Genomic DNA, 16,255 nt, shown 5'->3' on the forward strand with positions numbered 1-16,255 from the left:
AGAGGGGATTGAGCCAGCAGTTGTGCTGATTTACCTTGAGGGTGTGGAGGTCTACCTGATAGCGTGCACACGCATGCACGGGAAGTTTGCAAGCCCACAAACTAGCACAGATTCACAGGTGGTGGAGCCACACCTTGTTGGAAGTTAAAAAAAACAACAGCTGCTCTATAAAGTTGGAAGGATCTAGGCCTGGGGAGCGATACAACAATATTGATAATCATCAGAATATCATTTTCATAAATAGCAATAAAGAAAAAGACAATGTAAGGCGTATGCATTGTGTCAGCTCAGTGAGGAGGTTTAATATGTCAATGATCCACCTCAGATCTGAACAGTGTTGTGTTTGTTTATGTGTGGTGTATTTATTGTGTTTTTATGTTTCTATGTTCATTGTATGCACCAATAACCAAAGCAAATTCCAGGTAGGTGTAAACCTACTTGGCAATAAATACTTTCTGATTCTGATTGTCGTTCCCCCAGGAGCCAAAATCTGACTTTCAACTTAAAAGGAATGATTATCTGGCATTAATCGTGATAACTTCAGATATCGATTGGTATGAAAATCCTTATCTAGATACACTCTTTGGCCAAAGTGACTAGCTCTATGAAGGAAGACATAGATATGATTCGTTGTTCTCCACAGTGGTTCCTACACCCTGGTGCAGTGGAGCTCCAAGAGTACAGCTAATCCCCCTGGAGGACCCAGTGTCTCTGAGGCCCATGTGGGGTCCTACAGGATCCTCCAGGGGTCTTTGAGGGACCTTCCAGCTCAGGGGGGATTCACGTGAGTCCACAGGAACTCCAGCAAGTCAGCTTGATGGGAGTTAAAAAAAAACAGCTGCTCTATAAAGTTGGAAGGATCTAGGCCGGGGAGCGATACAACAATATTGATAATCATCAGAATATAATTTTCATAAATAGCAATAAAGAAAAAGACAATGTAAGGCGTATGCATTGTGTCAGCTCAGTGAGGAGGTTTAATATGTCAATGATCCACCTCAGATCTGAACAATGTTGTGTTTGTCGTTCCTCCAGGAGCCAAAATCTGACTTTCAACTTAAAAGGAATGATTATCTGGCATTAATCGTGATAACTTCAGATATCGATTGGTATGAAAATCCTTATCTAGATACAATCGTTGGCCAAAGTGACTAGCTCTATGAAGGAAGACATACTGAAGTTATGATTCGTTGCTCTCCACAGTGGTTCCTACACCCTGGTGCAGGGGAGCTCTAAGAGTACAGCTAATCCCCCTGGAGGACCCAGTGTCTCTGAGGCCCATGTGGGGTCCTACAGGATCCTCCAGGGGTCTTTGAGGGACCTTCCAGCTCAGGGGGGATTCACGTGAGTCCACAGGAACTCCAGCAAGTCAGCTTGTTGGGAGTTAAAAAAAAACAGCTGCTCTATAAAGTTGGAAGGATCTAGGCCGGGGAGCGATACAACAATATTGATAATCATCAGAATATAATTTTCATAAATAGCAATAAAGAAAAAGACAATGTAAGGCGTATGCATTGTGTCAGCACAATGAGGAGGTTTAATATGTCGATGATCCACCTCAGATCTGAACAATGTTGTGTTTGTCGTTCCCCCAGGAGCCAAAATCTGACTTTCAACTTAAAAGGAATACAGATATCGATTGGAATGAAAATCCTTATCTAGATACACTCTTTGACCAAAGTGACTAGCTCTATGAAGGAATACATACTGTAGATACGATTAGTTGCTGTCCACAGTGGTTCCTACACCCTGGTGCAGGGGAGCTCTAAGAGTACAGCTAATCCCCCTGGAGGACCCAGGGTCTCTGAGGCCCATGTGGGGGTCCTACAGGATCCTCCAGGGGACTTTGAGGGACCTTCCAGCTTAGGGGGGCTTCACGTCAGTCCACAGGAACTCCAGCAAGTCAGCTCAGGCAGCCTGAGAGCAACAACGACTGGAATGCTCCTTGAACTCTTGGCTTCTTTTTGCTTTGCACATGTTTTCCTCCCCTCCACTTCAGGACAGCAGCACAACTCATGTCTTATTCAACATGTGTCTCCCTGACACAACACACAGGAGGTTGTGAGAAGTGGAAGTTGAGTGAACCCGGGCAGCAAACCTCCTCACACCTCGGGACCAACAACAACAACAACAACAACAACAGAGTCCTAACTTCACTCGGTCCCGTTCTCCTCCTGAAGTTTAGTTCCCTCAGTAACTCGCTGGGCTCTCTCCAAAAAGTCTCGCAGCCGCAACTTACCGACTCCGTACTTCTCTTTCTTGGTGGGAATCCAGCGGGTCATTGCGAGGAGGGTGAAACGATGGTGGTGGTGGAGCTGGCGGGATTATAATAAATTAACTATGTACAGTTGTAGTTAACCGAGGGACGGGCGGCGCGTTACCTCCTGCTCGTACCGAGGGCTACAGTTCCGCCATCATGAAACTCCGTGCGGGGAGGGGAGGAGGGGAGGAGTGGGGGGGCAAACACGGCTGTGGGTGAGGAGAGGGGGGAGAGGCGTGAACCACACTACCACCACACACATACATACACACACACACACACACACACACACACAGACATACAGAGACACTCCCACACACATTCTTATCTTAGTGAGGACACTCATAGGCATAATGCATGTGCCAGCCCCTAACCCTAACCCTAACCATCACAAATAAATACCTTACCTTAACATAATCCTATAACCCTAACCAAAACATAATTCTAACCCTAACCTAAACATAATCCTATAACCCTAACCAAAACATAGTTCTAACTCTAACCAAAACATAATTCTAACTCTAACCAAACATAATTCTAACCGTAATCAAACCATATTTCTTACTCTAACCTAAACATAATTCTAACTTTAACCTAAACATAATTCTTACTCTAACCTAAACATAATTCTAACTCTTATCTAAACATAATGCTAACCCTAACCTAAACATAATTCTTACTCTAACCTAAACATAATTCTAATCCTAACCTAAACATAATTCTTACTCTAACCTAAACATAATTCTAACTTTAACCTAAACATAATTCTTACTCTAACTTAACATAATTCTAACCCTAAGCAAAACATAATTCTAACCTAAACATAATTCTAAAACTAAATAAAACATAATTCTTACCCTAATCCAAACCTTATTCTGAACCTAATTCTAACCCTAACCAAAACATAATTCTAACCCTAACCTAAACCTAATTCTAACCCCAATATAACCCTAATTCTAACCCTAACCTAAATCTTATTCTAACCCTAATCTAACCCTTACCAGAACCTTATTCTAACCCTAATCTACACCTAATTCTAACCCAAACCGTAACCTAATTCTAACCCTAACCTAAACCTAATTCTAAACCTAACTATTACCATAACCCTAACCTAAACTTAATTGTAACCCTAATCCTAAAACCAAGTCTTAACCCTCTAACAACCAAAGCCAAAATATCCTCACTTTCCAAAACTGTTCTCACTCTGTAAGGTCTATGCCTACAAGTACACACACACTCACACACACACACACACACACACAAACACACACACACACACACACAAACACACAAACTTCATTTCATCAGGGGGTCGTCTCCAAGAAGCTATTTTGCCCCAGACACCAGTCAATCGATAGCTGTAATAATTGCTCATAAATCCTCCAATGAGCTAAAATTGAATTCAGAGAAATTACAGTGAGACTGAGTGGACTGGCCCTCGTATTGCTTCAAGGACTCCTCATGCAGTTCAACAACCACACATGTGACAACGTGGAGGAGGGTTTAATTATTGTGAACCCTAGCTATAAATCAACTGGTGTGTCGTTAATAAATTATAACCAGGTTATTGTTTTTATCTAAAATGAGGTTGAATTGCCAACTCTATGAATGCTGCACACTCTGGCTGACTTCAATGAGCCCCTATAGTGGTACATATGAGGGAGCATAACTGGGCCTGTCGTCCTGAGGCATTTTAATTAAAAAATAAGTATGTGTTTTAATTAACCACACAGACTGTTTCTTACAAGCAACACAAGTAATTGTATGGAAAAGTAAACGGGCAGAAACGATTGTGTTGGAATCCACTAATAAGACAGTTGGCTTTAATTTAAATGTCATTTAATCATGGTCAGTATATCATAATTGAAGCTCAGCGCCCTTTGTCCCTGAAGTAATTTACAGCTGCTAGCCGAGACCTGGTTGCCCACTTAGCCTTCTGTTTACCCATGGTTTGTGTGTGTGTGTGTGTGTGTGCGTGTGTGTGTGTGTGTGTGTGCGTGTGTGTGTGTGTGTTCTGACGCAACTGGTCAGCCAAATGGTGCTGTCAATAATGTTCAGCCATCCACTGCTTATGTTGTTGTTCACCTTTGACGGATTGATGTCAGTTTTTTCCATCTAGTGTGTTGTGGCTGCTTTAAAATACAGCTTTTCCATAACACAACACAACAAAACACAACAGGGTCTGACTAAAAAATCAAATAGAATTGTGTTATTTTGCAGGATATAGCTATTAAACAAATGGAAAATGCTAAACAGCATTGTGACTGACTTTTTAAAGGCTAAAACTTAAATGGGAGGATTGAAATTCTAAAAGTTCTGCTTGCAAATAATGACAAACTAGAATGACGCACAGCAGAGTGCATACCTCTGTCAAGGCCCAACTGTCCCCCCATGAAACCACATTTAAATGATCTAAATCCGGATTTTTATCTGGATGTGCAACAAATGGCACACGCTCTTAGGTTCCCCAAATATGCCTGATTTCTTTTATCAAGATCCATTAATTATTCTCTGAGAAATCAACAAAATGTTGTAAAACATCCTAACTCACCATCTAATGTGAATGTAAAGGAAGTGGATTTCCGGATCCAACCCCCTGTTCTGTGGTTATCCATACTTTAGTCAGTACGTAATCTTGCTGACAAACAAACCAGCAAACAAATGTACAAAGGTGAAAACATAACCTCATGTGCCTTATGGGCTTATGTTTTCCCAACAACAAACACAAAAATCTTTTCTTTCTGGGACACATTTGACAGATCTTAAGCGACCAAAGAAATTCACATTGATTGAGCACATCCTGAAAAATCTGCTAAATGAGGTGTAATCTGTAACTACATGTAGGATTTTTAAGGTAATAGGACTTGAGCTGCTATACCCAAGATTACAGTGACCTACTTCTGGCTGAGCTGTAGGAGCTCACTGTGTATTTGAATTTAGTTGAATAGGGGTCCTCTGGTATGCTTGGGCTTTTATCACCCCTGATTCTCCTCAGTCCTTTTGCAGAATCTCACACAAGTCATTTCAAAAGTGAAAAGTTATTAGAAGTTGAAAAAATCAAAACTCTAAAAAGGAATACAATATTGCCATCACCTGACTGCATTGTGCTATTGCATATAAAAGACTGGCGTGTGATAGATAATGCTGTGACACCGTGTTTGAAATGTCTGCCTCAATAAAACAACTCTTGACTCTTCTCCCCACAGAATCATTAAAGATAAATCATTAAATTCAGGTGGCAGTGTCATGGTCATGGGTGTGTGTCTGCATGCATTGTTTTAGTGTGTGGGACATCTTTAACAAGCAAAGTTGAACTCAAGTTCATCTGGAGTTGAACGTTCCATAATTGGAGTCGAGAACCTGAGCCTCTGCAGGAAATCCACACACATCTCATTTAGATCTGATTGTGTCGCGTCATATTAGGCATTCAATCAGCTTTTAAAAGAAAAGATGTAAAAAAATAAATGTATCACCTATGTGCAAAAAACCATGCACATGGATGTGCAATCATGGATGGATGGATGGATGGATGGATGGATGGATGGATGGATGGATGGATGGATGGATAGATAGATAGATAGATAGATAGATAGATAGATAGATAGATAGATAGATAGATAGATAGATAGATAGATAGATAGATAGATAGATAGATAGATAGATAGATAGATAGATAGATAGATAGATAGATAGATAGATAGATAGATAGATAGATAGATAGATAGATAGATAGATAGATAGATAGATAGATATGCAAGGAGGTAAGAGGTTGATAAAAAAAAGATGAAGCTGCATGCTGCGTCTGTCCTGAAACAAGTTTATCCTGTTTACTTTGCCTAAGGTCTCCTCAGTGTGTGGCCAAACAAACACACATATAAATGAACATTTAAAATGAAAACTGAAATAATAATGCATTTGCTTCATACCCCCCAACTCCCTGCACTCTAGAGCAATTTGTGTGCTTATATGCTTGACTGCGTGTGCTTCTCCCATCTTCTCTCTGGGTGTTTTGTATGGAGAAAGGTAGGTGGTTAGGTAGGTAGGTAAATAGGCACTGGTAGGTAGGTAGTTATTTCGGAGCTAGGTATGTACTGGTAGGTGGTAGGTACTTATTTAGGGAACTAGGTAGATATGTATGTAGATAGTTATTTAGGAGCTAGATACTTATTTAGGGACCTAGGTAGGTAGGTATGTAGGTAGATAGTTATTTAGGAGCTAGGTAGGTGTAGGTAGGTAGGTGGGTAGTTATTTAGGGACTAGGTAGGTAGGTAGTTATTTAGGAGCTAGGTAGGTAGGTATGGGTAGGTAGGTAGGTAGGTGGGTAGTTATTTAGGGACTAGGTAGGTAGGTAGTTAGGGACTAGGTAGGTAGGTAGTTATTTAGGAGCTAGGTATGTAGGTATGGGTAGGTAGGTAGGTATGTAGGTAGGTAGGTGGGTAGGTGGGTAGTTATTTAGGAGCTAGATAGGTAGGTATGGGTAGGTAAGTAGGTAGGTAGGTGTGTCACCAAACATACACACATATAAATGCTCATTTAAAAAGAATACTGAAATAATAATACTTTTCCCCCCTACCCTCCACCTCCTTGCACTATAACGCATTTGATTAGTGTTTGTGTGCGTACATGCTTGACTGCATGTGCCTCTCCCTTCTTCTCTCTGTGTGTGTGCTTTGCTTTTATGGGATGCTCGAAGATGAAGCACACCTAGCATCCGTGTGAAATGTAGCATATAAATTAACCTTGACCTGCCTGCACTGTTATTCAATGGCGAACATTACCAAGGCCAGTGAACCGTGATGGTAAATGGACTGCATATATAGCACTATTCTACTGGTAACAACCATCTTTTTTCTACAAATCACATCCGCCCATTCACAGACTGAGGGACATCTTAAGGATGAGGACACACAAGAAGAGCTGGGGATCAGACCCACCGACCTTCTGATTAACGACCAACCCACTCTACCTCCTGAGCCAAAGCCATCCACATAATGCAAGGAGCTGTACGAGACTTGAAATGCCTTTGAGAGGTAGGGCTCTAAACGCCGGTCGTAGCTCCCTCCGAGGTGAGACAACAGAAGACTAAAGGCCTAATGGATTTATGGGTCGGCTGCCAGGACTTCAGGATGCAGAGGCAAAAGGGGGCTCAGCATCCACCTGGCTCTCATGCTCTCATGCAGCAGAATCAGGTAATAGCTGAGCTGTCGTGTTGATAGGTCAATGCACTATCTGTGGACAAAGACTCGACATCCTGTGGCAGTTGATTTGCATTTAACTTTTGTCGCAGGAAGTCAAATCCAAACTTTTTTTTTTGCTTTTATAGAATGTGTTTTTCTAGTTCTAGCTGCATGAAGTCTGATATATCACATGTGTCACTGTGTTGACTGGGCGATGAAGCAAGCCATTCATATTTTTTTATTCACTTCTATTACAGAACAGATTTTTGAACACTTATTGTGATTCATCTTTTGCATGTTTTATTTGTGAGAGATTCGCAGCCTGAAGAAACGCCGTCAGCATGACTTAGTGTTAATGAACGTGATTACAGCACCAGTCTTCTGCAGGTTTGCTGGGGTGACCATATTTATATCTTAATATCTAATTTCAAGGTTGTGATGCATGAGCAAGGATGTGCCCTGAGGCCCCCCCCCCCCCCATCCCCACATTTGTCTCCATCTGACTCACTGAAGCATTCTCTGTAACACAGCGTTGGGTTTGCACCCCAGGTGAAGCAATTACCTATTTTTAGAGGCAGAGTGCCATATCTTTAAATGAAACAGTCTGATGTCTTCTGTCTGCGGGGCCCATGCAAAGGCTCGTTTGACAGAGGCTTTTAATTAGGTGGCTCCCTGAGATCAGCAGAGGGAGCCACAACTCTTATCTGAGACTACCTTTTCTCTCTGTGGAAACAAAGGGTGGGCCATGTGACAGGCTGAGAGGCGGACTGCAGCGTGACCAGACGTGTCTGCGGTCTGGACAACAGCCTGAGAGGAGTGCACGTGCCGCACCCATAATTAAAAATAACATAATGAGGACAAGTGTTTCCCTCAAGGTGAAGAAGAGATAATCTCCCCCAAAGACACGCAGAGCATTAACTCTGTTTGTTTAATGTAGTCCCCTACTAATGATTCAAACTAATGAATATAAATAAATGTTTTCTTGTGCTGGTCTCTACATCAGGGTAAAACAAACTTAGCTACAAACTTAAATGTTGTCATGTGGGCCTGACTGCAAAACTAAATAACAAGCAGCTGCTGTTTCTCAGAATTGCAGATCAGATTTCGGACATAATCCATGTTTCATTGTATCTGTATCCTCCTGAAATGTAATATGCATTTGTTGTAATGGAAAGCTTATCCTAACCCAAACTCCAGGAGGGGGCCGGGACTGGCAGTGCAGCTTTCTCCATTTTGAATGGGAAACTATATAGGGTCGTCCACTAACCAGAAGGTCAGTGGTTCGATGCCAGTCTTCCCCATTCTGCATGTCCACTAAACTCCAAAATTGCCCCTGATGGTTGTTAGGATGTATGATAGAGCAAGTGCTGCACAAAGATGCACTCTATGATTGTGTGTATTTGAATGCTAAAAATAAAATAAAATAATTAATTGTATACATTTCCTTGCCTTACTATACAGCATTTGTCATTTCTGAAATCATATTCTGGTTAATATCTTGTGTCTAGATAGACTATTTTTTAATGTATTGTGTTCCATACACCAGTGACCAGTGTTTCTATTAATGTCTGCATTATTGGATAAGAACGTTTTAAATCATGAATCTTGAAATATTTAGGTGTGGTTTTTAAAACATGCCAGCCATGAAATTTAATATGTTTTTTGTTAAAATCATTCTGAAGGTAAGAATGAAACGCAGAAGTATATCCACTATAACTAATCAAATCTGTTTTAAGGTGAATATACATTTCTGTCACTTGGATCTGTTCTATCTTTTTACAAGAATCCCAGCTGCTGCTGAAGTCTCCTGCTGCATCTTCAGCTTTTTGTTTTCCATCAAACGAGTGATGCATATTGGATGTCTTGGTGAGTCTCAGTGTTTCTCAGTGATGGGCCTCTGTGCCTCTGACATAGTGTGTGCCCACAAGAGGCAGAGAGTTATGAGATTTATATACCGGCCTGGTCACATCTCAAAATAGGTGGGGAAACTCAATATCTGAGGGTTGAAAGGTGATTCAAAATAATACAGCATTTGCTTTGATATGCTATGTTTGCAGGGGATCTGTGTCCCACTGTGCCCTGAGACACACACACACACCCCCACACACACACACACACACACACACACACACACACACACACACACACACACACACACACACACACCCCTGCAAGCCTCCCCTAACTGTATGCAACACCAGTGATACACATGCGCACCTGAGGGAGTATCTATACATCCTGATGGTGGTTTACAGTTGGTATTATGCGGTGCTCTATCACATGCTTCAGCATTCTCTCTGCTCTCAGCATTATATCATTAGTGCACTTTCAATCAATAAGGAAACATTTGCAATATTGATATCTGTTCCATTGGTGAGAGGTGTTTGTAAGATGAGCCAAATTCAATGCAAAGCAGCGTTTCTAATGATTAAACTGAGTGCTCTGCTGGACTGGCTCTGGTCTCATACTGTAGCAGCCGGCAGCAACAGAAGGAGGACGATAATGTAGTCTAGCTCCAGGCGGGGTTAACTGAGGACATGAAGGATGGAGGGGGGGGTGAGGAGCAGCAGAATGCATAGAGTTTAGGGCATTGCCTTGACACATGCAAGGTTGGCTAGAACAAGTCCCATGTGCAAAAAAGTGCAGTTATTAGCATGTGTTACAATTATTATTAGATGGAGAGGAGGCATAACGAGTGCATGTGTGTGTGTGTGTGTGTGTGTGTGTGTGTGTGTGTGTGTGTGTGTGTGTGTGTGTGTGTGTGTGTGCGTGTGTGTGCGTGTGTGTGTGTGTGTGTGTGTGTGTGTGTGTGTGTGTGTGTGTGTTTGTGTGCTTGGGCTTCATTATTTGTGTGACAGGGATTGAATCTCTGCAAGTGCCTGAAGGAAGCCCCTGGCCTCTCCACCACTTTGTTGAGTAAAAAAACGTCTCTTTCAAGGTTTAGTGCAGTTAGCACTTCACTCCCTCTCTCTCGCTCTCTCTCTCTCCCCCTGATTTGTCCTCAATCTCTCTCCTCCTCTCCCCTAATGAAATCATGAAATTACTCTCTTCCTCTCTCTCTCTCTCTCTCTCTATTGCTGTCCTGTGTGAGTTGACACTTGGCCAGATTCTTTGGTGCAGCAGACTAGCTGAGTCATAAAGGTTTCAATGCGGCCTGATTTATGGACAGTGGGGTGGACGAGGGTGAGGCAGCAGGAGAAAAACACCGGTGTCAGCTCCAGCGATCGCACAGGAGACTGTACACAGGCGCAGAATGGGACAGGGACGACCTGCTGACTTGAGATAAAGACTGCAATTCACCTCTTTCAGACCAGACTTGGGTTTTGCAGAGTCGAGAGAAATATAATGAGGCTTTATTGGTATATCATGTCGACGTTGTGAAGTTTAATTCTGTCTGAAAGTGATCCAGGGATTTCATGTTTCATTAGCTGTTGTTTATGTGTGTTATTTTTTTCATTTTAAACAATCCAGACTTGCTGACTTTGCTACAGCCCTTTCTTCTGATCAGATGTATCAATAAGTATAAACCCACTGTGCACATTTGGCTGCAATGTGCTTTTCCCATTTACCCCAATGGACACTGAATTAAAAATCTCTACATTTGCTTGTTTTCTGCTGTTCTCTTTAATTTCTTGTTAAACTTAACTGCAGTAGTTCCTATATGTACATGAAATGAAAAGTTCGGCTCAAACTCTATGGTTGACAAGGCTTTATTGGAAATCAAGGCAGCACATCATGGTCACACAGTGGGGACTTGAAGTATAAGGCATTTCAAACTTGCTATTGCATAAACAGAAAGTTGTATAGGCTTGTTATTGGTGGAAGTAACGCACACAGGTGTTTTCAAACAAATCACCACAAAGCAAAAATTCTAATCCAGACATACCCTGTTTTTGTCAATTAATTGATTCGCTTTTAAGCTGTTTCTTTGCCCGTATGCATGTGTGCGTACATGCAATGTATCAATCAGATTAATCATATTCAGGTGAGGTTCACTTATTTTGAGATATTCTAATTTGGTTGCAGCAACATCTCTGTGACGGATTTCCTTTAGCTGCAAGCTAGCAGGTGTTTTTCTTTTTTTAAAGCAGGTACATTTAAACTTTTTTATCTGTTGCTTTCTCCACCACCTCTTTTTTCTCAGTTTCCACCTCCTTCTTTTCTCCCTCTTCATCCCCCTCTTCCTCCTTCTGCTCAGCATCATCCGCTTCCTCAGGTTGGTTCTCCTCTCCTCCTTGCGCCTCGTCTTCCTTGGCTTCATCCTCTGCTTCCCCCTCTCCATCACCTTAAGGAGGATTAAAAGTTAGAATTAGCTCACGTCTACACATGTGCATGTGACAGTTCAACATAATTACTACACCCACCTTGTTCATCTGCTTCTTCCTCTCCCTCCTTCTTTTCCTCCATCTCTTCCTCCTCTTCTTCTCCCTGCTCCTCTCCCTCCTCTTCCTCCTCCTTCTCTTCTTCTCCGTGCTCCTCTTCCTCCTCCTTTTCTTCTTTTTCCACCTGATCCTCAACCTCTTCCTCTTCCTCTTCCACCTGCTCTTCCTCCTCTTCCTCTTGAGGAGGGCTGGCCTCAGCTTGATGTGCTTGGCTTGCAGATATTGTCTCCTCTGTGGAGAAGGATGGAGAGTAAAAGCGGGAGCTCAGCAGGTAAGGTGGTGCCGAGCTCAGCTGAGACTGCATGGAGATCTGCGTTCTTCCATACGATGGAGCGCCGTACATGGCCTGGGAGTAACCGCTGATGGACCCGGGGCTCGCCACATTGAAACGGTTCTCTTCTCCTTCAAGGAGCTTCCTAATGGAATAAGAGACACATGAAAGAAGATAGTTCCCCAACACAGGAAAGAGTCAAATATTAATCTATCATACTATATTTTACCTGTAGGCTGCTATTTCAATATCCAAGGCCATCTTCACATTCAAGAGGTCCTGATAATCTTTCAAATAGCGAGCCATGTCATTCTTGTTTCCCCTCAACTCGTCCTCCAGCTGACTTATTGCATCCTGTATAGAGAAAAAATAAAGGGATTATATATTAGTGGCATATTATGGAATGATTGCCAACTGAGTAAGCTACATTTTCAAACTTTCAGCCCAGTTATTTATTTATGACACTCTGTTGCTCACCTGCAGTGCAGAGATCTCAGCACTCTGTTTTTCCTCCACTTCCTGCAGTTGATTTTCAAGGGCATGGTTCATGTCACGGCCGGCATCAATCTCCAGCATCCTGGCTTTGAGTTGCCGGCGGTATTCTCCGGCCTCGTCTTTGCCTTTTTTTATGCTCTCAGTGTTGCGAGCCGAGCCAACTGTCATCACATTCATCTTGTTGCAGAACCACTCTTCAGCTGACTGCAGGTTGTGTTGTGCCAGCTTTTCGTACTGCACCCGGATGTCCCGGAGAGCGGCAGATAGGTCAGGTTTGGCAACCTCCATCTCCACCGACACCTCAGCGCTGTAATGTATTTGGGCCTGCAGCTCTGCAATTTCACTCTCGCAGAGGCGCTTCAGGAAGGCCAGCTCATCCAGCAGGGTACCGACTCTTTTCTCGAGCACGGCCTGGGTCAGAGCAGCATCATCTGTTCCCTGTCTGGCATCGAGGAGCCTTCCCTCTGCTTCTGCTCTCCCCATCACTTCATCCTCGTAGCATTTCTCCAGGTTTCTCAGCACATGCTTCATCTCATCCCTGCGATCTTGGGCTGCTTCCTTCTCATGGCGAGCTTCTTCCACAGCGGCATGGAGCTGGCGGAGCTCATGATCATACAGGGCTCGGATGTTGGATGGCTCTGTCTGCCTCTGCCTGAGCAGCAGAAGCTCAGTCTCCAGCAACTTGTTCTGCTGCTCCAACTCATGGACCCGGTCAATGAAGTTGACAAAGCGGTCATTCAGGCCCTGCAGCTCAGCCTTCTCCTGGGTCCTCAAGGTTTTGAACTCAGAGCTGACCTGGGTTGCTTGCTCAAGGCGTAGCTCGGTTGCAGCTGCAGACACCGGAGCAGAAAGCGCAGAGGAGTAGCTGGAGTTAACTCGGGAGTAGGCTGGATAACTTCTGCGTGAGGATGCATAGGAAGATATCGGGGCAGAGTGGCTGGAGTAGGCAGACCTAGATCCAATTCCTCCACCTCCTCCATAACCTGCACTGCGCACCGCCACTTTCCTCTTGTAAGTGGAAGGAAAATAAGGGTCAAAGCCGATGGAAGTCATGATTTCAGAGACAGGCTGCTCTGTGTCTGGGAATGTAGCTGGGTTGTCTGCACAGTGAATCTGCATTACTCTGGCTTTTATAGAGCCAGTAATGACTGTGACGTAAGCTATTTTTTTTTTTGCAGGCATGCTGACAGAAGGAATTGATAACGGTGCCAGCCAGCCAGTCTCAGCCAAAGAAGAGATGGGGTGTGGTGAGAGTGAGTGTGAGTGTGCGGGATGGAGGAGGCGGGGATGGGCGGTGGACAAACACAAGACTGCAACACACAGGGTCAGTGAGGACAGTTTACAGTTACACCTTAAAAACTGCAGGAAACTGTTACTATTTGCCAACATAAATCCTGACAAAGACATAAAGTCTCTGTCATTAAACAGTTAAAACTCCTCAAAGAGAGCATGATGGAGGAGGAGGAGGAGGGAGGAAAACCACCTTTTGTAGAAGGGGACAATGTGTTGCACTGCAATGCATCAACTGCTGTAATTAAGAATATTAATATATAATTGTGATCTCAGTATCGAAGTTAAATGACATTGTCACTGCAAAGCAACTCAGCTGAAGATGTAACAGTGTGAAAGACCTTGTGAATAATTAAAGAACCACCTCAAAGTCAGCAACAACATCTAAGAACTATGGTTATTATAATTAAAGTTCGCCCTCTAGTGGTCATCTATTTTCCGTGCAAGTTATACATAATAATTCCTAATCTATTGATTCAGTCCTTAATAACTACATATTTGACCTGACGTCTCAGAGACTGTATTGAGGCTGTATCCTTCATGCCGTCGAAGTAGTGTAGCTTTAGAAGATGTTGTTGCATGATAGCACATTTTGAACAAAATAAAAAGTCATGATATTGTTTATATAGACTCGTTCTTTCTAAATAGATATAGATTGATGGATTGGTTCAGGCTGCAGATATCCCACCCCCCACTACAGTGAGAATTGAATGAAAGCTGCTGATTTAATTCAGTTTGTTCTTACCATTGTGTGTATACAAAAATAAAGGCGAATATTTATATTCTGACTAATGATGTTATCGACATTTCCCAGATTTGAAAACTGGACACGTGAAAATTCAACATACATTCAAGATTCAAGATTTTTATTGTCAAATGAACAGAGATAACATGAAGTAGTCACTGTCAATGAAATGCTTGGGTCACACACTTTCTTTAAGCAATGCTCAGTAATTTCAACCCCAAAAAATAAAATAAAAATAGAAATAGTATAAAATAGAATAAAAAAGAATAAAATAAAATAACAATGAAATAGAATATCAAAAATTTAAAATAGAAAATAAAATATATACATCTAAATATATATCTTTACAGATGAATGTTCAATTTGTGCAGTAGTGCAAATATTCAAATATGCAAATATACATATGAAAAGGTTTGAATTAATTTTATAACGATACGATTTCAAAAATTTATTTGGGGTCTTATTTGGGGTGTATTTATGTGATTTAAAATGTGTTTAGTGACTTAAATTAATATACCTGTGTTGGTAAGTGTCTCTTCAGTGACATGTGTGAGAAGCTGCGCCTTCACCTAACATCAACACACTCGATTGGTCACATGAATTCACCAGACAAGAGTCCTGACCAATGAGAAAAGACTTAACTACTTGGCGGGTACCGGGTGTCGCTGTGACGCAAATCGCTTCCTAACATTGACAACAACAAAGGATGATGAATAAATGAAGTTTGAAACTTGCTTCGTGCTTCATCAGCACTAATGGCCGCAGTGCTAACGGGACGAGCCCCGGTGCTCCAGTGATAGCGTCGCTGCTAGTGCAGTGAACCCGGGAATGAGCGGTGAGTGCTGGAGCTTTGCAGGTGATGGTCAGCCGGTGAAACGGGAGCTAATGCTAGCAGCTACTGTGATGGGTCAGCTAATGTCAGCCAGCTGAGGTAGGAGGGAGCTGGGAGCTAAGTTGAGGCTGCTAGCTCCTCAGTGAAATGCACGTAGCCCCAGCTGGAAGGTGTGTTTGAATTGTTCACCGGTGGAGCTGAACACCAGCACCCGACAAAGTGCAGCACCGTCCCGCTGCAGAGCTAAGCTAACCAGGCTGACACCGTGCTAAGTTGAGCTAGTCTACCATTACTACACTGCGCTGCATCGCTGTCTTCTCTGCTGAATAAAGGCTTATTTATTTCACTCAGCAGCAGCCTGGGTCAGTCTTTGTTGGTACCTGATAACAATATATAATGGAAGAATAGCAACACAACAAAAGTCTGTTTTATATGATGCTTATGACGTGTGAAACACAATAGGGTTCCCATCATTGGAAACCTGGAAATAGAGAGTACTTTTGTGGTCATGGAAACAATCTGTCCATGATTCAAATGGCCAAATATCCTGCAAATAATATGTATTCTCTTTGAAATGTCAACTTCAGTGCCTCATTTATTTTATTTTATTAACTAAACTTAAAGGATAACTCCAGATCTTATAACTGACTTGATGAGATTGTAATGTGAGCTACCTGGTAGCACAAGTTTCAATACAGCCTTCTCAGCACCAGTCTCTTAAACAGAGCTGTCTAATGTGAACATGACTCCTGGGTAGGTTCTGAAAACTTAAAACAAGTGGGAACTCTGACAGAGAGGAGGAG

At 42.5% G+C, this 16,255-nt stretch overlaps 3 protein-coding genes across 5 annotated transcripts in view; 1 reads left to right on the forward strand and 2 right to left on the reverse strand.

The window, feature by feature from the left end:
- dock5 (dedicator of cytokinesis 5) overlaps positions 1-2,398 on the reverse strand; it is a 34,653-nt gene extending 32,255 nt beyond the window's left edge. The window contains exon 1 of the mRNA XM_061071429.1: positions 2,240-2,398. Coding sequence (XP_060927412.1) covers positions 2,240-2,282 — 43 coding nt within the window. The 5' untranslated portion in view covers positions 2,283-2,398. The remainder of the gene's footprint in view (positions 1-2,239) is intronic.
- Positions 2,399-11,512: 9,114 nt separating this feature from the next.
- On the reverse strand, positions 11,513-13,704 carry neflb (neurofilament light chain b). Of its 3 annotated transcripts, none has more exons than XM_061072096.1 (4): positions 12,568-13,704; positions 12,320-12,444; positions 11,802-12,235; positions 11,513-11,701 (listed from the first exon to the last, which is right to left on the reverse strand). In XM_061072096.1, exons 1-4 carry the CDS (start codon positions 13,702-13,704, stop codon positions 11,535-11,537), a joined length of 1,863 nt encoding a protein of 620 aa, XP_060928079.1. In that variant the 3' UTR covers positions 11,513-11,534. The 3 variants fall into 3 exon arrangements, with proteins under 3 accessions (XP_060928079.1, XP_060928078.1, XP_060928080.1); XM_061072095.1 differs by having other exon boundaries at positions 11,513-11,713; XM_061072097.1 differs by having other exon boundaries at positions 11,513-11,692; positions 11,796-12,235; positions 12,568-13,638.
- A 1,644-nt stretch (positions 13,705-15,348) lies between these two features.
- cabin1 (calcineurin binding protein 1) overlaps positions 15,349-16,255 on the forward strand; it is a 43,168-nt gene continuing 42,261 nt past the window's right edge. The window contains exon 1 of the mRNA XM_061072159.1: positions 15,349-15,455. The gene's annotated coding sequence lies outside the window, so the exon portion shown is untranslated. The remainder of the gene's footprint in view (positions 15,456-16,255) is intronic.

The sequence above is a fragment of the Limanda limanda genome, chromosome 5 (assembly GCF_963576545.1).
Source record: "Limanda limanda chromosome 5, fLimLim1.1, whole genome shotgun sequence".
Classification (NCBI taxonomy): domain Eukaryota; kingdom Metazoa; phylum Chordata; class Actinopteri; order Pleuronectiformes; family Pleuronectidae; genus Limanda; species Limanda limanda.